Raw genomic sequence first — 26,482 nt, 5'->3', positions numbered from 1 at the left:
TAATCTATTACATCTTTGGAGGGGTTCCCTTGTACCGTTAAATTTTAAGTATGAAATTAAAAAGATAAAATATTATTGTAATGAAAACCATTTTGTTCAAAACTAATGACAATGACACATATTATAGTGTATGTATACAAATAGAGTCTAGCTAGAATTGTTAAAATAAAAATATTCCTTATCATGAATAGTAAAACTGTCATTATGTACAATTTATACACAATCATTTTAGTATAAAAGAGAATTAGAATTTACTAGAGATATACTTTAAAAAACTGTCTAGCTAAATTTATTAAAAAATAAGAACATTACACTTGAGAAGTGGTGCAATGGGTTGCCATGTATTATATATACATAAATAGAATAACAAGTTCTACATTATCTTGTTTTAGACTAACAAGTTATACATTATATTATTGTAGACTAACAAGTTATATATTATCTTGTTCTAGGAAATATTTTTTGGCCAGGAGCCAAAATTCCTTTTGGATCAAAAATCTTCTTGCTTTTCAAAAATTTATCCCACTTTCTTCCAAAATGTTGATTCCAATCTTCTTGGGTTTCATGACTACCAAGATATTGTTTTGCTTGAATACCAATACTTTTACAATAATCAAGAATTTTTTTATTTTGTTCTATTAAAGTGGATACTGTTGGACCTTTTGGATATGGCTCGTTAAAATATAGAAAGGACACTCCATAGAAAATTTCATCCTCATCTTCTGGTACGATAACAAATGTGTCAGAATTCCACCTGAACAAAAAAGTATTGTTATACATATAATATATAATAATATAATAAAATCTTATTTTAACTCAAGTTTTAAGAATTTTTTTTAATCAAAATTAATGTGTTAATTGAGTCTTTCATATTGAAATAATAAAATACTTGATTTTATGTAACTATTATACAATATTATCTATTGGGAAGTATTTGTTCATTAATGAAGAGGTTAATAATGAAAAGTTTGCAAGGATTCATCACAAGATCATTACACACCCTTTTTATTATTATATTAATTTATTATTGCTCTTTTAATACCTGATTGAGATTGTCTTATATTTAGTTATTCTATCAATGACTTCTAGGATAGGAACTGATCATTAGTTACCCTAAAATTTTCTTATAAGACTTTATATTCTATTATTTTCTAACAAGATCTTAGTGTCTAGGTCTTCATTTAACATTTAGAATAATTAGATGAATTTTAAATCAAATTGTGGACATGATATAGTTCACACATATTATAATATTTAAATCACCTCTCCTCACATTTTGGCTATTCCCTTAATAGAAAAATCTTATTAAATTATTTATATCAAGTAATGTTTTAGCTACAAACACAACAAAACTACAATTACAATATAAAATTGTTAATAATTATTTTCTAATCAACTATCTTAATCTTTACATTTACTACCATTTCTATCCATTGTTAATAAAGTAAGATCTAAGTATATTTTAATTATATATAATTCTAATTAAAATATACAAAAAATTATCTCATGGATTTGTTAGTATACTATACATAATAGAGGAATTCATCTCAACAAAAAGATAATATATACCTTTTATTTTTCCTAGATGTTAAATAATCTATAATTAATTTGAAATTAAATTGATATTCAAAAAATAAAAATTTAATGAGGTGAAATAAAACTTACAAGCTTTTATGCATAGGATAGCATATGATGACTCCATCAATGCCATTTTTGAGGATGCCACCAAAAACATTCTGATCAAATTGAATCATTCCACTCTTTGGAATAAAGAGATTGAGCCACGGATGTGGAGCGAACCAAATACCATTAGCCCTATTAACTAGCTCTTGTGAATGAACTCGATATAGAAAGTCAAAATATGTAGTGTCAAGGTTAAACTCTAAACCTCTTATAAAACCAAGTTCATAACTTATTTTCTTCACCACCTGCACTCAATATGGTAGTTAAGATGCCATTAAAAAATATACTAGATACTGAAAACATAATTTTTAAATTTTTGGTTTGTAGATGAATAAATGTATTATTTTCAACCAATAAATATTTACATTTACAGTCTAGTTTCATTAGCACAGCATTCATATTGATATAAAGACTATAGTAATAGAATTAATTTAATAGACATTTATAGATCTAGAGAAGGTTTTTAGATGATTGCTAGATTAATAAATTAATTTGGTCTAGAAAATTAATACCTTGGATGAGATTAAAAAAAAATCTTAAATCCAAATTGTATATCAAAGCTAAATAGAAAATACACAAATTCAGTAATTCATACCTATTAGTACGTTCTTTAAATAAATATAATTTACTTAAAAAATGATAATATTAAAACATAGGGATGAAAATTAATAGAAATATTAATTTTAAACTTCACTTTTATTATTATTTATTATTCAATATATTTATTTTTATAATCTATTTAAGCATGTTGCAATATGATACATCTATCTTGTCATAACTTGCACTAGGATTTCTATTCTCATGGTAGATACAAATGACATATCCCTTATTGTCATTGTAGCTCTTATCATATTCTCTCTTTTTAATATTAAGTACCATGTGATTATTTTCCTATGGTTTCTTCTCATCTATTTATTCTATTTATTTTTATCTCTTCCTCTCTATATATGTTGTCTCTACTTCATTATAGTCCAATTTCTTCTATTTTGATAGAGAAAAAGTATACTTCCTCCATTATCTGAATATTCAACCTATTTAATATCTATAATATGTTTTCCCTTTACCCATTGACATAAATTTCCACTTTCTTAGTCCCTTTAAAATGATGTCTTGACCTAGTTTTTTGAGCTTCTAACACTCCATGAACTCTTTCATGCTTATCTCTCCCTACCAGAAATTGTGTAGACCATTCACTGAAAAAAGTAGCAATTTGCCATAATAATTTTGAATTAGATTTTCAATGAACCAAATACACATTATTATGAAAAAATTTCCCATTCTACTTCTTTCCAGCTCAAATTACTTCAACTACATGAATGGACAAATCTCTATTTCATCTTTGCAAACTTTATACTTATGGGTTTGCAACATCCTCATATTCAAAATATCAAGAACATCCCCTAATTATTTCCAATATTTGACTCTAATCACACTCTAACTTAAGTTTTCTTATGAATCTTTTAAGTTATTTAAATTTTGTCTCATGTCATAAAGATTAAGATACTTTTATTATCCTTTGTTTACTTATGCCTCACTTTTGTCCATATAAAAAATAAATCTCTTACATTATAGTAATAATACACCCAAGTAAGACAATAAATTGATAAATATCTCATATTTATGAGTCTTGTCTCATAGATTAAATGAAAATTATTAAGAATATACATTTCCTATTTGATGTTTTCTCCTATGGAGTTGTATCATCTTCACATAATATGATTATGTTCTAGTGTTATTCTAGAGTTATTCTTCTAGCTAGTTCCACTTTCCTTTTCACACCTCACATGGTAAGTTTACTTTAAAAACTTCATTGATAAAGGGATGAAATAGTTTATACATTATTTTTACAATCTTTCAAAATATATATCATCATCATTATCATATTAAAGCTTATAATTATTTTTACTAGTGTAGAGATGGGATATGATGGAGTCTTCTTGGATTTTTACCTAAGAAAATTGAGCATGGCTAAAATATAAACAACAAAATTTAAGAAATAGATTTCTCAATTAAAAACTAAAACTACTGGCTATTATCTATAAATCCTTGACTAAAGAAGAAAAAATGATGACTCTAGATCAAGTGTAACTTCCTCTTCAATAAAAGAGAAATTCCATATGATGTGTTGAGATTAAATTTATATTATGTACTATTATTATTCTAAATAAAGTCACTCATTTTTATTTCTTCATCCTCTCTTTATTTTGGTTCAAGTAGAAAGATTTTAATTGTGCCAAAAGAGGAGGCAAGAGTAAGAACTCTTTACTACTAGGAGGGTCTCTTCCTTTAAAGGACAAATTAACTTCACTGAACAATTTCACAATCTTCTTAGAAGTCTTTATTCTCAATAAAAATATTAGAATATAACTCATTAAGGAACTTATCCATAAAATTCTAATTTCCAATACGCATTTCCCATTTCCCCCTTTTCTATTTTAATCATCAACTTCAACCAAGCCACTCACCTTTTTAAACACAACTTTCATTTATCATAACACCATTAGATTGGGATATGTTGAGGACACCTAAAGAAGAAAAGAGATCATCCTCAAAATTGTCACTTTAGAGCAATTTTAATCCTTTTATCCACTCTCACTTCTGAGGAAGTTCTCACTAGTAGAATCAAAATGCCAAGAGACCACTTTTCCACCAACCATAGTATCAACCTTCACAAGAGGTTTTTGTGGCCTTCATAATGTAATCCATTATAAATTGGCCATTGTTTTCTCAATAAATTTAATTTTCATTTCCAAAAATTAATCTCGTTTTATAGCTAAATAGATGTGTGGAGAAAACATGGGTAACTCTAAACACTCTAGATATGTCCCTACTAATTACAATGAAAATGTTGATTCAAAGACCACAACAATGTATGTGTAAAGGTGCATATACCCACTCATAAATATGGATAAGCATGTGTATACACATGTATAAGAGGGATTGTTTTTGTCATCTTAAATAAGTATAACAAATAATATATAAAATTATTAACATATTTGCATATAAATAAGATGGTTTATAGATTGATAAATGACCTCTCATATCAAACAAATCTTTGAACAATTATATATATATATATATATATATATATATATATATCATGAACTTGCACACCATCAAAATTTTAATAAACTAGTGCACTACAAATTAAGTAAATTTGTGAAATATACTACTAATTAAATTAAAAACTATGGAATATGGAAATGTAACAAGTATTGAAATTTAATGATGATAAATAGAAGTGAGAGAAAACCTGATTAATTTTTTTTCCTTCATCATAGTAGAGTGTTGCCTCAATTACATAAAGATTGACACCTGCTGAAGGAGGAATCAAACTAGAATTAAATGTAGCATTAGGTAAGAATGGTATGGAAGGCCAACCATTCTTGTTGTTTGCTATAACAAATCCTTCAAGATAATCGAAACATCCTCCTTGTGTGAAAGAAATGAGAAGCTCCTGATCATGCATAAAATCTGTGAAGTTTGAGTAAACAAATCTCCATTGACTCGCCTGCAACCAAATGATTCTTTTAATAGATCATAGTGAGAAACTCAAATATAGAACATTAATGATATGATCTATAAAAGATGGCCCAAACCCTTAACAACCAAAAAAAAAATCTGAAAATATATCTATTCTGATAAAATTTGAACTGATCGTCATTAAATTATTGTGAATAATGTAAATAGATACAAATCAAACTAATCCATTTTTTTTGAATAGAAATTTAAGATAGATGTATGAATGATTAAAAATGGATCAAGACTTTTATGGAAAGATTAAATTTAGTTTACTAATCTTGTACTTTAGAAAATTTAGATTTAGTTTGTAGATATTTTCATAGTTAAGATTGATTTTTATAATCAATAAAGATTACATAATATTTTAAATTATTCTATATAATTAATATCTTAAGAAAGATGAAACATATTAAATGAAAGGTCTATAGAGAAATATAAACAATTATGATATGTGTGTGTAAGGTGTTCTAAAAATTTTTTTTTCTAGTATTATTAAAATTCCAAGAAAACCAAATTACATCAAAGAAAATAGATCTTCAATAAAGTATCAAAACTTTGATATGATTGCATTATTTATTTAAAAAATTTCAACATGAAATATGCTTTAATATTGATAAAATGAATCATAACAAATTAATTGATATACAACTCCCACAAATTTTGAGGGACCACATATAGAGAAGGGTTTTGAGGGTTTGGAACTGTAATTTAGACATATTTCTTCAGATAAAGTTAGCTAGATCTTTGTACCTTACACAATAATTTTTAGATACATTTACTTAGAAGGAGGCATCCTTGCTAATTGAGAGTCTCTTGATAAGGTCATTGTTGAAAATGGTTGAAATAATTTAGATAATAGATTTGAATGATAGAGATAGTACTCTTACTTAACTTTTTACTCTAGTCTTTGTTTTCAATAACATTAAATGGGAGACATGCCCTCTAACTTGATTTTTTATTATGGTTGTTTTAAATAAGACCATAGTTATATTAGTGTATTTCCAAATGACTTAAACATTATATAATATAATAAGACTTATTCTTAAACTAAAAGTGTTAAATAGTCAAAGTTGACTTTTTTTTCTCAAGCTTAATTTTCCTCTTAGTCTGTGATGTATAAGACTGACATTATGTTTCTGCCACCCTACTAAAGTATTGTACATTCCTTAATTTGATAGTATTAAATAAGATAGTTTTCCCAACAGAAAAAAACAAGGAAGAGAGTTTTACATTTTACAACTTTGTGACAAAACTGACAGGTCAAAGAATGAAAAATCTCTCTAAAATCTGTCTGGGTGGTAAATAATTCTTCAGTCAAGATCGTGATGAGAGTTCAAAATCTCTACGATCCATTATGAGTTATTTGACACTAGAGGCGGGTTGCATGTCAATCTATCTTAGGGAATGTTCCGATGAAAATAATTTTTTATACAATAGAATTTTCTCATAAGATATATAGTTGGAGCTAAATAAAACCATGCCTCTACGTTTTCATTTTTTCAACTGTTGTGAGACAAATTTCTATGTGAATAACTTTGAAACTAGCAAGTAAACTAAAATACTTCCAAAAAGAAAACATTAGGATTCGACGTACCCTGTCAAAAGTCTTTTGAAGGACGATTTGAGCACCAGTAATAATCCCGAATTGGCCAAGTCCTCCAAGAACACTATTAAAAAGTTCAGCCTGAGTTTCTGAGCTGCAATTAGTGACTTTCCCATTGCCTGCAAAATATCATTGTAAACCCATGAATGTTTCCATAAACTCTCAGTCTAAAGATATTTATGGACCAGAAAAGGAAACACAAGATACTTCTATATGTCCTACACAAAAATCACAAAAATCACAAGGAATATCTTATATTATGTGGGTATATTCGAAAGAATTTTATATATTAATCTACCTTTTACAAACATTTTTCATCTATGGACATTCTTTGTGCTTAGAATCTAATCTCAAAGCTTTATAAACTATACTATAATAATAAGAAATCTTAAAGAAGATTAAACTAATGTAGAATTGCATGGTATAACCATAGTACCATAGTATCAAATGGTACCTGTGACAACTTCCAACTGTAAGACGTTGCTGATTTGAGGTCCATAACGATAAGTCTGGCCACTTATTCCAGCATTAGAAAGAGTCCCACCAATAGAAAGATCAATATAATCAGTCCAAGACCTTGGAGAAAGTCCTGAAGCCCGAGCAACCCTAAGAACATCAACCCACAATTCACCTCCCTTAACATCTGCATAAGATTGAGCACCACCTTTTTGCACAATTTGAATTCCTCTTAGAGAAGTCATATTCACCACAATTCCATCCAAAGCCTGAGATTGGCCACCCACAGAATGGCCATTCCCTCTAGCAGCTATGGTTAAATTTGGAGATGCATTTGCTATCTTTATCAGCTTACTAATGTCCTCTACAGAGGCAGGTGAGAAGACAGCAGCAGGTTTATTCTTCACTATGCCTCCAAAGTCACTAGAAGCTTCTGTTATAGAAGGTCCAGATGTAAACACTATTGAGCCCTCCAATTTGGCCTCAGAAATACATTTGCAGACATTTTTATCAACTATGGAGGAAGATAAACAATCTTTATACATGTCTCCTCTTGTCCTCACAATAGAGATAATCATTAAAATCCAACAAAATGTCAGAAAACCTCCAACACACCCCATTTCAAGATCAAAGAAACTTGATCACTATATCTCAAAGAAATTTGATCAATATAAGTTAAGATTGATTCGCTTAAATGGTATTTATAATGGAGAGGGGTTCTTCCACCTTAGATTGTAGGTCACGAAATCCTTGACTCTAGTTAGTTTTCTAAACCCATAAAGCATTATTTAAGATTAGCTCTGGATTTATAGCGTGGGTTTTGCACCAACCTTAAATAATAAACTTGAGGGTTGCATGACAAATTCAACCAACAGATGCTTGATATAGAAAGTTGGCAGAAATCAGATGTTACCGATAAAAATTGCTCATGGACCCGAGTTATATTCGAGTAAGTTTTGATACTGTCCTTTGGAGTATTCCTTTTCAGGGAAAGTGGACGACATGCAACAAGGTGTCATTTGATCCTCTCCATGTCAATACTTGATTTCACGTCCTGTTCATCCTATATTTTCCAAAGATTCCTTCAAACCGTCGTTAGACACTATAGTTCATTTGGCTGCAGGCATAGGAATGGACAATAGGCATGTAATATTGGGAATAGGAATGGCGATTCCAATAACAGCTATTTTTTGAAATGGGTATAAGCTCATTTTAGAGGCAAAATGGGAATACCTATTCCTATTCCCTATTCTAAGTGATGAACCAAACAGAAAATAGAAAACATATTCCAATTTTTCTATTCCTATTCCAGCAACCAAACGGGCCCTATATTCAAGAGATCAGATTTGGAATTTGGAAATACAACGTACGTAATGGTGATTTGAAAATTTAATGAAATATCAAATTGATAAAGTATATAATGAGATCTATCTTAATTGTGTGGTAGGGTTTTACTCTTATTTGAATATTCAAGAAAAGGATTAATTTTTATGGTTTGGGACTTTAACTATCTAATATGTATATTATATCAATTAGTTTATGTTTAAATGACAAGATCGTAAGTTTTTAAAGAAATTTTAAAATCCTATTTGAAGCTGGTATTTCATGTAGTAGCTCTTAAATTTCTATTGTAAATTATTAGTCAAATATGTTGTTCTACAAGAAATATGTTTATGGAGGGAAGATCTTACTTGTAATCTCCATTTATATAAGTCTAAATGATTAATTTTTATTCATATTTGTTTATAATAAAAATTAAAGAGATAAACTTAAAGACCACAATTTAAATATATAAATATAAGATGTATCCATGTAAAAATAATGAGATAAACACATTTGATAAAAAAAAACATGTTCCCGAATCATTCTATTTATCAATTAAAGATATAATTAATAAAATAACATCTATTATATTTATCTTTTATTATTAATATTAAAATAATAATATTTTGATTAAACTTATAACTTTTATTGTTAACATAGAATATTGTTTAAGTTGATTGAAATCGACATTTTAAAGATACAGTATTATTAGATTTCTACAATCTATTAGAAATGTATAACAGTTTTCTTTAAGATGTTAAAAAATTCATAAACAATCAAATTATAGAAATCTATTATGAATATTATAGTAATTAAAATATAATTTATAATGCCCATGCCAATTTTGTATATTTCAATAATTGTCTTCCTCTAACCTCATTCAAAGTATTAATAAAACATTATTAAGAACAATTTTATACTCCAATATTGATAATCATAAATTTTAAAATGTTATAATACTAATTAAAATAATACAGAAAACAAATTAAATTTTAATCATATATTACTGAAACAGTATATTCCATCATGGGATTACTATATGGTTTATGACAGAGTCTTACATGTACAGTCATGTCTGGGGTGTCAATTCCATTGCAATTGTGGGTGTTACGCATTACCAGAAGTTAGAACATTCTACATTCAAAATCTTCCTAAATTAGAACATTCCCGAAAATAGTTAATAATGCTAATTCAATGGTGGCTGCTAATCTCCTGAAAAACTAGGCGTAAACCGTTCCTCACGCCATCAAGTTTTAACTGATCTAGGAAAGCATGCATTGGATATAAAATCATCTAAACAAATTTAGAACAAGTAAATAGTTCTTGTATTATTTTGAATAAGTTAATCGTTGACCCGACTTTTCAGATAAGGCTTTGAATGTGGCAACATTGAGTGTCACGTTGATTCTTGCGAGGCAATTGTGATGGAAGGAGGAAAAAGACACAAGAATAGTCTTTATTCGAGATCCTAGGCAATCTCTACGGAGAATATCAAGGGATTTTGAAAAATGAATGCGACTTAGGTCGCAAAACAAACCAGAAAATCTAATAAATCTAGAGAAATCAACATAGTGCTGTAAAAACAATTACGTTTGAATACGTAAACATCAAACATATGGCAACAAATTAAGTACAATTTAAATATGAAATCTGGAAAGATTGTGTTTTTTGTGATGTACTTAGGAAAACAAAGATTGTGTTTGTGAAGAAGATTTGATTTGTTTGAATGAAATGGAAATGGATCTTGTGACGTGCAAGGTTTGATTCATATGGGAAATAAATGATGAAATCGCAATAGATTTGGCTTCTGGACATTTGACTTCTTGTTTTCTCATTTCACCATCACACAGATTTTTCACCAACCATATATTTGACTTTTTTTCCATTTCAAATCTCATGCATATAAGAAGTACTTCCAAGCGTTCAATATCATATTTAACTTGCCTTCTTACTCAGGTCATTCATGGAAATTTCGTACATCCAGAAATCAGCATTTGACTCAAGTCATTCCTTCGCACTATCTTGTATTTCATTTGGGTAAGTAGGTACCCTCCTTCCTACGAGGATTTAAACTTCCTTAAAGCGTAAGAGAATCTCCTTTTGTGATAGGCTGTACATCTATGTTCCCTATAAGAAATGACAAGGAAATGGCCTTAAAAATCTAAGTGAGTGATTAGGAAAGGGATTTAAAGAGAAATATCATATCTCATAAAATCTTATGTGGGTATTTTATCATCACTCTGTGGGTCTATTCATTTATCAAATTTTTTATTTGTAAATTTTGATCTCCTTTTTATATGTTCAAATATGATGTCATAATGTTTCTTAAAATCTCAGATGGATCTTTTATTGTCAATGTTGTGGGTGAATTCATTTGTCAAATTTCTTATTTATAAATTTTGATTCCCATTCTACATGTTCAAATCTAATGTCATAATCCACATTTTTTATTGATGTGCTCGTAATGGTCCCAACAAGATTTTTTGAAGATAAGTTTAGACATGACTATTTAAATGCTTCTTTTAAGTATATTAATTATTTGCAAAGTTAGTAGCTCCTTGAACTTTTATTTTCCTACAACCATCTTAAATTTCTAGTAATAATAGTATATGCGATTACAATCTGAAACAAATGATAGAAATAAAATATTAGAAAGAACAAAGAAATTTATTGATCTTCTTTTTATATGTTCAAATATGATGTCATAATATTTCTTAAAATCTCATGTGGATCTATTATTGTCATTGTTGTGGGTCAATTCATTTGTCAAATTTCTTATTTATAAATTCTGATTCTTATTCTATATGTTTGTCATACTCCACATATTTTTATTGATGTGCTCATAATGGTCCCAACAAGATTTTTTGAAGATAAGTTTAGACATGACTATTTAAATGCTTCTTTAAGGACATTAATTATTTGCCAAGTTAGTAGCTCCTTGAACATTTTTTTTCCTACAACCATCTTAAATTTCTAGTAATTATAACCTATGTGATTATAATCTGAAACAAATGATAGAAATAAAATATTAGAAAGAGCAAAGAAATATACAAATCCACATGACATATTTGGCATGGCCTTGAATGAATATCTTCTTAGAGATTTTGTCTAGTAAAGCTTGTTTCATCTTAAGTATATATTTTATGTTAGATTTGTTACTAGTGTGGTTATTGTTGCACCAAAAGTTTAACTTGTTAATGCTCGATACAACCACTGGACTTACGGAAGATATAGGGGGGTGCTAAACCATTTTGTGAATCCACACAAGAGATGTAGACACGTTGCCAAAAATCTTCTTTTCAATATTACTCACTGTGGCATGTGTGGATTCAAACCTATGACCTAGCTCAAATACCACTTGTTACAAGTGTCATAGTTGTTCCCCCAAAACATCAGTCTATTAGTGCCTACTACACCCATTAGATTTGTAGAAGACACAAGAGGTCATTAAATCATATTGCAAATCTTGATAATTGACAATAGGACATTGCTAGAACAAGATTTAATATTTAAAACTTGAAAAAATTCTTCCTTCAAATTTCACAAAAGTTATAAATGTAGTTCCTAGTCTTGAATTTACTATTGAAATCCATCATTATTAAGAAGTATAACACTAGTTGGTGTTGTTAATAATGGAGGGAAACATTTTGGTGTCGATGATCTTGAAGAGTATGACAAATTGCATGAATTAAACATGATTTACATATTCTAATTATTTATTGAAATTATTATTCATAGCGGAATGAATTTCCATCTTGATAATGATGTGACATAATAACATCAAATTTAGTATCATAGAGTTTGAATCTTTCTCTATTGTGAAATGAATTGTACAATAGTATCTCTAACTGAAAAAAGTTAAACCCATTTATAGATTGACATTCATGTGTGATAGTAAATAGACTAAAATTTCTCTTGCAATAGTTAGCATAGTGACTTCCTCCCATTTTTTATATATTCTATAATGTTTTGCTAAGGGATCCTCAAAGAAATGGGTCAAACACGCACTAATAATTTTTTTGACAATAATAATATTGCTAGTAATATAAGTGCATCATCCAAAAACATTGCTAAGAAACAAAGAAATAAATAATGATTGTGTCATGATTAAACACAAGAAAGCATCTTACAAGGGCTTCCTAGAATTTTGGACCAATATAACATGTTCATGCTCCATAGTTGCATCTTGGAAGTGTGAACAATCTTAAAAGAACAAAACTCATCAATGAAACAAAACTTCCTAATAAGGAGACTAAATTCATCATCAAGAACCTATGTATTGTGATCATTTTAAACCCAAATGAAAATGAGATAAAATAGACTAAATCATGATAGAAAATGAAGAGTGAAAATATAAAATGCTCTTGAGAACATAGGGAATCCAAATATAACTTTTATTTTTACCTAGACTCATAGGAAGAAACCATTGTTATAAATATAGTTCAAAATATAGAACAAATCACAAATTACTAATAAAAAGTGTGCAAAAAATAAGGAATGAATGTGCTTTACATTTATGTAAATGTGTAGAGACATAAATGTATGTGTAGGGTAGTAGATGTTTGCACATGGCTCCCTATTATATTGTCAAAAGTAGGAATACTTCTATAAATCCTTCTTTCCAAGGATTCCAATGGAACTAGAATCTTGGATGGTGGATTATAACTTCCTATCCATGATGTGCAAAAATCTATATAGTATGATGATGAATTTCAAATGAACCCAATGATAGAGACCCTTTAAAGGTGCACCATATAATGGAAGATTCAAGAATAAGAGGAAGAATGCTAGTATCCAAGAACTTCAAATGACAATGCAATGTAAAACTAGCTAAGAATGGGACTACAAGATTAAGCTAAGATGAAAATGCAAGAAGAAGGAAACTAAACTAAACTAACAAGATCAAGATTACTATCCTCCTAATTAAGCTATTTAAGTTCATATAAATTGAATAAAGGAAATAGTAATCTAATAGGCAAGTATGAAAGTGAAAAGTGAGTGCTCAAGTACTCAAGAATTCAAGAATTAAAGGAAAAAAACAAAACAAAAATAGCATAAAGTCTTGAGATGAAGAGAGTGAGGAGAGATCCTCCTTTTAAAGATATTTGGAGAGTTAGAGATTAAGAGGCAAAATCAATGATCAAGAATTATTCTCATTTTGACTTTGACCTCAAGATTCTCAAGAGGAAAAATAAAAGGTTATGTTTAGGAGAAAAAAGAATGAGTGGAGAAGATTAAGAGGCAAAAGAGATTCTAATCACCTTGGAAAATGTGCATAAAATGTGTAGACAAAAAGTATTTTCTTTTATTCCTATATTAGGAAATTCCTTTTTCATGTGTACACATAGGAAAAAGGGCTTCTTTATTTAATTAAAAGGATACATGTTCTTCTACTTAAATAAATTCTTAGGATAAGATGGTCAAGCTACAAGATAAAGTTATGTACATGACTAATTGTTAATTTGATCAAATGACAAGTGATAAATAAATTATAAAAAATTGATAAGCATAAGATGTGGTCTAACATATAGATTAAAAATGTTGAAGAAAGGGCTCATATTTTACTAGGGCATTTTAGGTGGTTACATTTTCACCTCTTTGACTAATATGTGAGTGATCTAGGAACATATTAAGTCTAAAAATGATGACATCAAGATGAAAAGATATGACTCTAAATTAGTAATGAATAGAGTTCAATGAGATAACTAACTTGGAACTAGTAGCAAATGAAAGTGAGCAATGCAATGTAAGATAATTTCAATGCACAATTTGAAGCAAAAATTGGATAGTGAAATAGAGATTGATAGATAATAAAATATCAAAACTAATGTGATTCAAAAATATTTGATATGTCTAAGAGAGATTAGAATGGATAAAGTGCAGTAGAAAAGATTTGAATGATTTGAAGTTGGTGTGAAGCAATGAATTTGGGATGCCTTGAGTGATAGATAACATAGAAAACTCAATTTATAACATTAAAAGGTAAGCTATTCTCTCCCCACCAGGATTGAAATTGAAATGATATATAGGAGAGGAAGAAATGAGATAAATATGATCAAATAAAACTAAGATAAAAAAATGATGATAGATATGAAATTTAGAGAGAATATAACCATGTTTGACCACCTAGCATTGGGAATGTGCCCCAATTTGATTGAGATGATGAAACATTAGAATTAGATCTTGAACAAAGAAGAAAATGTGATGGAATTCTAGAGAGGAGAATATGAAGAGGTAGAAAAAATGATGTTTGCCTCAAAATATTTTCCTAAAAAGGATCAACCAACTCCACATAGAGGAGATAAATTTTAATATGTGAGTTTGATGTTGGAGATGAATCTAGATTTTGATTTTGATGTAAAAAATGGATCTAGAATGTCAAAATTAGGGTATTATGTTGGAATTCTTTAGAATAACTGAGAGATGGGACAAATCAGTTCTCCAAGGTCTAGATGTATAAATAAAACTTTTGACAACTTAGTGAACCCATATCCATAAAACATTTTCATCATGCATGCATCCATTAGATCATACAATCACTTAAACTTGTAGGTTTCTGTCAAATCAACTTTGCAAAATTGTAAACATGAAACATAACAGATTCAATAACACATTTGACACAATGATTTAAAATGGAAACCTAATTTGGGAAAAACCACTGGTAACATGCTACTCATTCTCACTCTTCTAAAGTGATGCCTTATGAAAGGCCAACCCTATTAAAGGTTACAATGCACACTGTTAAATGTGATCTAGTTAGAGGATTTTAATCACCTTGTTAGGAGTGAGCCTTTTCAAAGGACTTTAGACCATTCACTTGGAATGTCACCCTGTTAAAGGATTTACAAATGACTATTAGGCTAACCTTAATATAAAGAATTTACCCTAGACTAATACAATGATAAGAAAGTAATAGTAAGGCTTGATCTGATAACAACTTACAACATACTTTACAGAATACATATATCTATTTCATTCCTCCATTCTACTTGGCTTTTACACACTACAGCTCTAATAGTTTGTTCACCCTTGAAGCATCCATACTCTTAAACCTTCTTTCTTTTCTTGCCAATAAAAATCTCTTCTCTTAGGTCACTAAATGAACTAATACCCTAGACTCCTTGTCTTCCTTAGGTTCTCACACACGAAAACCTTTGCTTCTAACCAACTATCTCTATAAATAGAAAATTAAGATCTTTTGTCATTCAACCTTGATCATCCATTTTAGGGTTAGGTTGGATTAGGTAGGATTCAATGCATCTACTCATAATTTTATTTTATTCCCTTCTTGAAACTTCTCCTTCAATCCTCTTTGAATTCACCTCAAAATGATTCGTCTTGAATTTTGTGCTACCATCTCATCAAGCTTATCATCCACATGGTTCACACAATCCAAGAAAATAAACTTGTCATCTCAGATTCATCAAATTCACTATCTTTGTCATAATGTTGACACTTGACATTAACTTGCTTATGCTTGACACATACTACATTGCTTGACATCCACTATCAAAACACTCGCCATGAATTAAAGTTTATCAGTGCTCGACATCAACTAAACTTTACTCAACTTACATTGTATCACTCAGTGTACATTAAAATTTGACTTTGCTCTGCCCCTACTAATTTTCCAGCTCAGCCTACACTAACTTTTCTCAACACTTACTATATAGATTGTTAACCATGACAAATATAGTTTGTTTAACCTTTTCTTTTAAATTTAATCAACATGTCCATCCTTTGCAACCTCATGTACATTATCAATGCACTATAATATCATTGTCTTAATTGATCCTTGTACTCCTTTTCCATATCATAACTCAACCTTTTCTCTAGGTGCTATTGTTATCTCATTTGATCAAATCATCTTCACCAATCAAATACATGATAGTTCTCAAATCATCTAAGCAATTGTCTTACCAAAAAGTAGTAGGTTTGAAATCGGTGACAAAATAATGATTAAAACACATTTTCATAATTGTATCAATCTAGTTTAAACAATATCCCTCTTTGGCATTGATGAAAGACCAAACTTAATCAGTACAACCAACAAAATACCAAAAAGAAAATAATTCCTTGTATTGAAATCTCTCCCTCTATTAGAAACTTTCATCTTCTTAATAGGTTACAAAAATATTCTATTCTAATCAATAGACAATCAATCAACTCATCCTTATGACTCCCTCTAGATCACTTCTTATATCTTCCTTTGACTAGGTTTCTTCTATGTTTCTTTTGTATCTTCTTTCTCCCTTTCTGGATTGCTAGATTGTTCCCATTATTTTTGTTTGTCTTCGTTTAGGAATTCACCCTCTTTGACAACAATGCCAAAGACTTGTCATCCTAATATGTAGATATGAACATTTTTAGTTTCTCCCTCTATCACCTAGCTTGTGACTAATTTGTAGCTCCAGCTCTTTGATTACTTTAGGTAGCTCCTAAAGTAAGATCCACTGCATCAATGTGTAACATATGTCAATCATCTTGTTTAATGCAAGGAAATTCTCATGCTTCTTAAATACACTTTGATAGGGGTATCACCCCTAGTTTACCTCTAAGATACTTATGAGCATTCATAGGTAATTCTTTTGTGAAGATATTAGCTATTTTCTCTTTTGTGTTAACATATTCTATCTTCACCTTTTTATCTTGAACTAACTCTCTCAAGTGATGACATTTGATTGCAATGTGCTTAGTCTTTGTATGAATCACAAGATTCTTTGATCTATTTATAGCACTTGTATTATCACAATAAATTATCATAGGTTCAATTATTTCCTTCTTCATACCTTTGAGTAGTTGTTTGATCCATACAATGTTTGTATAATTTACTATAGTAGCAACATATTCAGCTTCAACAGTAGATTGAGATGTGAAGTTTTATTTTTTGCTAGTCCATTTAACCAACCTTTTTCTTAAGAAAAATGGTCCTCCACTAGTGTTCTTCCTATCATCAATATTTCTAGCCCATATTTTGACTAGGTGATGTATATACATATTTTATCTGATGTACTTTCAAAGAACTTGATCTCTCCAAACATACATATTCTATCTGATGTACTTTCAAAGAACTTGATCTTTCAAAGAACTTGATCTGATGTACCTACAAAGAACTTGATCTCTCCAAACATACACATTTCAAATTTTTTCTTCATTTCATTTGCAAAAGCCTTATATAAAGTATCTTGACCTCCAAATATGATATCATCAACAAAAATTTTAGATAGTAAAATACCTCTACCTTCCTTTGTCTTCAAGTATAGATTGTTGGTATCATCAATCCTCTCAAATCCATTCTTCACAAGATAATTATGAAGCCTTTCATACCATGCTCTTGGTACTTTCTTCAAACCATATAAAGCTTTGAGTAGTCTAGACACCATATATTTTTTGTTAGCATCAAAAAATCCTTCTAGTTGTTCTATATAAACCTCTTCCTCCAATATGCCATTTAGAAATGTAGACTTAACATTCATTTGATAAACTTTGAAACCTTTGTATGTAGAGTAAGCAATCATAGTTCTTACTCCTTCCAATCTTGCAACAGGATCAAATGTTTCTCCATAGTCTATTCCTTCTTCTTGTGCATATCCTTTACAAACTAATCTTTCCTTATTCCATGTGACTTCACCATTTTCATCTAACTTTTTTCTGTACACCCATTTGGTGCCAATCATGTTTTTATCTTCTAGTCTAAGAACTAGAGTCCATATCTTATTTTTCTCAATTTCTTCAATCTCTTCTTTCATGGCTTTACTCTAGTCCACATCACCTAAGGCATCTTTTACTGTTTTAGGTTCTTGCATGCTAAGAAAACATGTATCATTTCTCAACTTGTTCCTTGCCATTGGTCTAACATCTTTATCTCCAATGATTTGTGTAGAAGGGGGATGTCTCTTGACATACTTTGACAATCTTGGTTCTATTATGTTTTTCTCATTTGGTCTCTCAACTTCTAAATCACTATGTACATCTCTATCAGGTAGTCCAACATCTCTTTCATGTACACTAATCTCAGAATCAAAATGTGCCTCAACTTCATTTTGTGACTCAGTAACTAAATGCGGCTCGGTTCCTAAATGCAACTCGACATTCATAGTACGTGACTAAAACTTGTTGTTGATTTGCAACTTGATTTATAGCTCTTCATCAATAGACATACCTTCATAAAAATATGCAAATGATTTGTATTCTTTTGGTTCCTTCATATGTTCAGCCTCATGTACTTCTGTATATTCATCAAATTTCACATTGCACTTTCCAAAACTTTGTTAGTGTTAGTATTTAAACACTAATAAGCTTTACTTCTTGTGGAATAGCCAGGGAATATACCTTCTTCACCTTTTGCATCTAATTTACCATTCCTAAAATCCTTGAGAATATAACACTTGCTTCCAAATACCTTAAAATATTTTACATTGGGTGAGTATCCATACAATAGTTCAAAAGGTGTTGAATGAGTACCTTTTTTACTTGCCCACAGTTCAAGGTATAGACAACTATACTTACAACTTCTCTCTAGTATTTCAAAGAAAAATTCTTCTCCATCACGAGTGTCCTAGCATAGTTCATTATAGATCTGTTTCTCTTTTTAGTAATTCTATTTTTGTGGAGGGCTCCTTGGAGCAGATGTCTGTCTTTTAATTCTTCAGTCATTACAAAACATCTTAAACTCATTTGATGTAAGTTCTCCTCCTTTTTCATATCTCAAACATTTTAGAATTTTACTTGTTTCCTTTCAACTCTTTCTAAGCACCACTTAAACATTTGGAAAGCATCAATTTTTTGTCTAAGAAACATATCTGTCATCATTCTAGAATAATCATCAACAAATAACATAATGTACTTATCTCCTTTGTAGCTTTGCAATTCAATTGGTCCACACAAATCATTATGAACAATCTCTAATATTCCTTTAGAAGTATGAGTCTTACTCTTAAAACTTGACTTTCGCATTTTTCCTAATTAACATTTCTTGCAAATTATATTGTTAGGTTTCTTCAAGTTAGGCAAACCTCTAACTCTTCTCATGTTACTAATACTAACCAAGTTATCAAAATTAACATGACATAACCTCTTGTGTCATAACCACACATCATCAAATTCTACAACTAAACAAGTAGCATCCTCCATATCAAGGTAGAATAAATTACCTCTAGTTTGGTCACCTTTTCCAATTAGTTTTCCATCAATATCATATATCTTAGAAATCTTGTTCTCAAACTCAACCATATAACCTGAACTACTCAGTTGTGAAATACTCAACAAATTATATTTAAGTCCTTCAACATAATAAGCATTGTCACATAAATTTTTTTTTGTGAGTTTGATAGAACCTTTTCCTTTTATTAGATAGGGTTCATCATTACCAAACCTTACACTATTTCAATAATTCAAGGTAATGAAATCTCCAGTCATGTGATCTAAACATCCACTATCAATGATCCATCTGTCATTCTTGTTCACACAAGACACTAGTGTAGTTGCCTCATTCTCATCATATTCATCCTTCATTGAAACACATACCACTTCATCATCATGATTGTTAGATCCATCTTTTTTTTTCTCTTTAGCAATGTAGCAAGCCTTCTTTCCTTTTTCTTTGCAATCCTTTTTGTCTTCATCTCTTTTACTTTTATACTTGTCTCCACGTTTGTAATTCTTCTTCTCTAGAAATCTAGCAGCAATGTGACCAACCTCATTGCAATTGAAACATATGATAGGTAACTTCCCTTTGAACTTCCCTTTACCTCTGTCAAATTTCCTTGCTAGTAATGCTTCAAGTTGTTCTACATCTTCTTCATCTATATCACTATCACTGGACACATATTTTACCGTTTTTTTTTTTCTTCTTCTTTTTCTCATTAGGTTCCTTCAATGGAAACTTTCCTTTGAAAGAAGATTCAACATTGTTAGCTTTGAAATTATCAAAATTAGATAGCTCAAAATAAATGATCCTGCCTAGCAAACCTTTAAGAGTCAGATCAGAACCCAGTACACATCTCTTGTATCGTAGAAACTCTAATAGCATAAATGGGTAGTAGTTTTCTTAAGAAAATTCTTAGTATAGTCTCATCATCTATCATACCAGTAGATCCCCTTATTACATTAACAACATCCTTTATCCTATAGCAATATTGAGCAATATTCTTACCTTCTTGCATTCTCATATCATCAAACTTATGTCTACTACTTGTAGATTTGGCTCTTAAAACATTTACATCACCTCCATAGATGGTGTGTAGAGCATCCCACATTTTATTTTCACTATCACAACCCTTGACATCATCAAACTCAGTATAGCTTAGGGCAGATGCAATGTCCAACATTGTCCGATTGTGTTCTTTCTTCTTTTTTCATATCTTCAGCAGTTAGGGCTCCAACAAGATCAACATGGTCATTAGCAATGGTAGATTGCACATGATTTCCAAGACCTCCTAGGTGTAGCTTCATTAGACTTTTCCATGTCAAAAATTTATCTCTATTAAGCTTGGGTACCTCTCTTTTTAAAATCTTGATCCTTTTTCTTCTAGTATCTTCAAACTAGTCCTCTTAAGTACATGGCTTTGATACCAATTGTTGGAATTCTTTAGAATAACTAAGAGGAGAGGGGGATGAATTAGTTATCCAAGGTCCATGTTTATAAATAATTTTTTTGACAACTTAGTGAACCCATATCCATCGAATAATTTCATCATGCATGTATCCATTAGATCATACAATCACTTAAACTTATAGTAGGTTACTATCAAATCAACTTTGAAGAAATATAAACATGAAACATAATAGATTCAATAACACATTTGACACAATGTTTTACATTGAAACCCAATTTGGGAAAAATCACCAGTAACATGCTACTCATTCTCACCCTTCTGAAGTGATGCCCTATGAAAAGACAACCCTATTAAAGGTTACAATGCACATTGAAAAATGTGACCTAGTTAGAGGATTTCAATCACACTATTAGAAGTGGGCCTTGTTAAAGGACTTTAGATCATTCACTTGGAATGTCACCCGTTTAAAGGATTTATAAATGACTATTAGATCAACCTTAATCCAAAGGATTTACCCTAGATTGAGACAATGATAAGAACATAATAGTAAGGCTTGATCTGATAACAACTTACAATGTACTTTGCAAATAATAGATCTCTATTTTCATCTTCCATTCTACTTAGATTTCACACACTACAACTCTAATGGCTTGTTTACCCTTCAAGCATCCATACCCTTAAGCCTTCTTTCTTTTCTTGCCAATAGTAATCTCTTCTCTTAGGTCCCTTAATGAAGCAATACCCTAGAATACTTTTCTTCCTTAGGTTCTCGAAAATGACAACCTTTGCTTCTAACTAGCCATCTCTATAAATAGAAAACTTAAGATTTTTTTCATTCAACCTCCATCATCAATTTTTGTGTTAGGTTAGATTAGGTAGGATTCAATGAATCTATCCATCATTTCATTTTACCCCCTTCTATAAATTTCTCCTTCATTCCTCTTTGAATTCACATCAAAATGGTTCATCTTGAATTCTATGCCACCAGATCATCAAGCTTATCTTACACATAGTTCACACAATCCAAGAAATTAGACTTGTTAGCTCAGATTCATCAAATTCATGATCTTTCTCATAATGCTAACACTCGGTATTAACTTTCTTCTAATGCTCGACACATATTACATTGCTCAGCATCCACTATCAAAATACTTGACACAAACTAAAGTTTACTGGTGCTCGACATTAACTAAACTTTACTTAGCTTACACTATATCACTCAACATATACTAAAATTTGACTTTTCTTAGCTCCAATCAATTTTCTGCTCAATTTACACTAACTTTTCTTGGAAACTACTGTGTAGATTGTTAAGCTTGGCAACCATACTTTGTTTAACTTTTTCTTTAAAACTTAATCAGTGTATTCATCCTTTCCAACCTCAAGTAGATTCTCAATGCACTATAATAGCACTGTCTTAACTAATTATTGTACTCCTTTTCCATATCATAACTCAACATTTCGTCTAGGTGTTATTGTTACCTCATTTGATCAAATCTTCTTCATCAATCAAATAAATGATAGTACTCAAATTATCTAAGTAATTGTCTTACCAGGAAGTAGTAGGTTTGACATTAGTGACAAAACAATGATTGAAACACATTTTCATACTTGTATCAATCTATTTTCAACATATGGCACACTTTTTGCAGAAATATCAAACTTTTGAAAATTAGGTGAAAATGTTATATAAAGGGTCCAAAAGGATAGATTAGATATTATCATATCATTAACCCCTTTGATTGTAGGGTAGAAGAGAATTGATGATGAGAAAAGGAACATGAAAGGATACAGATGTGATCAAGAGGAGAAGATGAGATGTGAGGACAAATGCAATAAACTAACTAAGATTCTTTCCTCACTTTAAATGAAATGCCTAAAATACAAGATAGGATGAAAACCCTAGTATGAAATCTATAATGAAATACAAAGTGTGATTTGCAAGGTTCAATTCAGTTGGTCATTATTATTATCATCGAGTAATTTTAGGGACTCAAAAGATCATTAAACCATCACTAGTGCAATCACAAGTATGAAGATATCAATTTTATATATATTAGATAGGGTATAGGAACCTAATATAAGCATCAAATCAAAGACATAGACATCATGATGACTCACTGTAGAACTCCTAGTTAATATGCAAAAATTATTCTCACATTGAGACATAGATGTCAAGATGGCCATAAGCATGGTGTTGTAGAATAAACACAATGTAGCAATCAATGACATACTATTAAATCAAATAAGTCTCTAAATGAATTAGGTCATCGTATATGGAGTGTTCCAACTACAAGGAGACACTTATCCTAGACACTTGATGCAATAGAACACATACGATCATCAAAACTACACCCAGAGGTAGAAGAAAAACAAAATATACACTATGCCTCGAGTCCTCTAGTCAAGAACACATACGAGAATAACTAAGGATGCGACATTGATGTGAAAATAATCACAAGAAACACACAAATAAAATCAGAAAGCATATCTCAATCATTTTAATTTAAGCATTGCGTAAAAATAAAAAGACAATCACTGACGGTCTAAGACTTATGCCTCCAAGAAAGATACATCATACAACTCTAGATTGTTAACAAGGTGTAAGACTTGCAATAATTAAGTACTCATGCAAACCTACTTGTTGAATAAAAATTATAATAATTAAATTAAAATAGTTATATCTTGGATGTGAGACTATTTTATTAAATGAGCTATTATATTTATGTGTATGAATATTCTTCAATTGTGATGGTTGTCATAGTTTTTAGTGAAAAATATTAACTAATGATCATGGATGCACATGTGAAATGTTGATATCATTTAGATATATGAATTTTGTAAATTTATGAATAAATAACTCACACTTATCATTATTAAAAACTAGATAACTACTATGTATTATATTGTGATGATATAATTCTATATGAGGTTTTGTGATGTAGGCAACATGGAGTAAAAATAAAGTGAAGAGAGACAAAAATACCAAATATAATACTTCAAAAAATAAGAGAAGGTTGAAAAATTAAAATGTTTTCTATAGATAGGAATGGAAAAATATATATATTCATGCTAAGGGCTAAATTTATGTGTATTGATAATATATAACTTTAAGCCATAGAGGGTCTAGGGTGTATAAACCCTTGGGTTATATTTAAATTCGTATAGAGCTTTGTATGGGTCATTAAATGGTGTCATTTGGTCAATTTCATGGGTTCTTGTGAAACAATATGTCCCTAAGCTCAATACCTTGGGGTTGGGGACCTTTACAACATATGATATTGTCCTTAGGACTGGATACGACCCTTCAAAAAATCACTATTTTGAAAGTGATAAGATAGGACCTTGAGGGGAGTATCTTAGCATATAGATTCCTATATATCTTGGGAAGATTAAAGACAAGGCCATTGCCCACTTCTCCTTTCGGAGAAGCTTTGTCATGTAGAAGAAGAAGCTATAGTTTGAGGAGAAGACATGAGGATATTTCACATAGATGCAGTTTTCAAGATAATCCTCATAGAGATTTAAGTCTTTCTTACTTCCTCTAGCTATTCTTTTATATGCATTAGAATATTAAGATAAAGTAGGAATGATTTATTTATAATTTGATAGAAATGAATTCTAATATTAGATATGTTAGTGTGAGGAATATTTCACATTTATGTGAATCTTGTTAGTGACCATGCAAAAATTTAGATGCTATGTTAGCATTCATAGTTTAAAAATATTTGAGAAGACTCCATGAATCTAGTATGGGTCTATTATTTACATGTTGGGGGGTAAGGCTAGAGAAAATGATTCTTTATGATGCCATTATGGAAGGGAGGAGAGAAAGGAATTTTATATTTTTCATATTGTATACTTATATAGGCTACCTCTAAAATATTTTAGGGTATTTATCAAAAGGGTTATTTTAAATGTATGAACAAGAATCATATGGTATGATAAAAGAGCAAAATTTTTTTTTGTGTTCTATGAATTGTCTTGTATGTGTCTTTTCAAAACAAGTTTTAAGACAACTATTAGTAGGCAAATTATAAAGAGTGTGTAAAAAAATGAAAGAGGAAGCTTATGATAGTTATTTTTATTGCAATATAATTAAAGAGGATTAAATATTCTATATTTAAAAATATGATATTTAGAGAATATTATTTATGAGGTATTAATGGAGAATTTAGTAAGTAGAACAAGAGTTAATTTTTTTTGCAGTTTCATCTCTAATGACATGGATTTATGAAAAATATATGATTTTTTAGAAAGGGTAGTTTAGATAATATTTTATTAAATTTTTAGTTATGAGTTTCATTATACAATAGAGGTTTAAGCTAATTTTCTATTGACATTAAATTTAGATGTTATAATTATGATTTTATAAATCTCATCATTACAAATTAATAGTATTAAGAAATCGTACTAGTTTTAGTTTGTAAATTTTGAAGACTATTATGTATGATCTATTGGAAATATAATAGGGAAAATGAGATATTGAGTGGGGGGTGTGAATTAGGATCTATAAAACTTTAACACTTCAAACAAGTATCAAATTTGATAGCTTCACCACAAATCCTTATCTCAAGATTATCATGAATAACTCACAAACATGTAAATTAACTCATAATGCGTGCAAACATGTAAAGTAAATCATAACTCTAGTATCTAATATCATAAATACCTTATAAAAATGTAAAGTAAATTATTGCACATGAAAAAAAGATTTCGTAACATAGAAACCCTTGAAGGTGCGGTGGTGATGACATCCTAAAATCTTCACTATTACAATAGAAAATTTCATTTTTAGGACTGCAAGTTTGTTCACTTCTGATGATCTACCTTGTAAGGGTTCTTCCTCGTAAAGAGATTACAAGACTTATATAGTCTACCTTGAATAAATAATTTAACCTTACAACTAAGTATGTAATCTATTAAGAGATTTATAAAGGTCTATTAGGACCATTGTATTAAGAGATTTAAACCCTTGAACTCTTATAAAAATACATATCAATACTTGATCCTTTAGTTTGTACTAACAAATAGATAAAAAATCACCTATGTATAGTAGCTAATCACATCTCCGATGATCCGATATGTCTCTATCTCTACACTTTACTACTTTTCTTGGTCTCTAGACTCTATCTCATCCACCTTTACTCTTGTATGCATCTAATCCTTGACACTTCACACACACACAATTTGAATTAGGTCATAGACCCTCCTTAAATAGATGATTGGGTGAACCTTCTAGATGAAAATCAATGATCTAGAATTAGTCATTTTGCCTCTTATACCTTCTAATTTTATAATTGGTGTAATCCCTTTCCTAGGGATTAATAATCCTCAA

The 26,482-nt window shown here is 29.8% G+C and overlaps 1 protein-coding gene across 2 annotated transcripts; it reads right to left on the bottom strand.

The window, feature by feature from the left end:
• Positions 1-322: 322 nt before the first annotated feature.
• Positions 323-8,239, bottom strand: LOC149563573 (cytokinin dehydrogenase 11-like). 2 transcript variants are annotated; one of them, XM_089824032.1, is made up of 5 exons: positions 7,263-8,239; positions 6,800-6,927; positions 4,937-5,194; positions 1,666-1,928; positions 323-754 (listed from the first exon to the last, which is right to left on the bottom strand). In XM_089824032.1, the coding sequence occupies exons 1-5, from the start codon at positions 7,882-7,884 to the stop codon at positions 439-441; spliced, it is 1,587 nt and encodes a 528-aa protein (XP_089680158.1). In that variant the 5' UTR covers positions 7,885-8,239; the 3' UTR covers positions 323-438. The 2 variants fall into 2 exon arrangements, with proteins under 2 accessions (XP_089680158.1, XP_089680157.1); XM_089824031.1 differs by lacking the exon at positions 1,666-1,928 and having other exon boundaries at positions 611-754.
• Between the last annotated feature and the right edge of the window lie 18,243 nt (positions 8,240-26,482).

Source organism: Cupressus sempervirens, chromosome 4 (assembly GCF_028749045.1).
Source record: "Cupressus sempervirens isolate cs-2001-9-10 chromosome 4, ASM2874904v1, whole genome shotgun sequence".
Lineage (NCBI taxonomy): Eukaryota > Viridiplantae > Streptophyta > Pinopsida > Cupressales > Cupressaceae > Cupressus > Cupressus sempervirens.
This window is presented reverse-complemented; position numbering and strand designations above follow the sequence as displayed.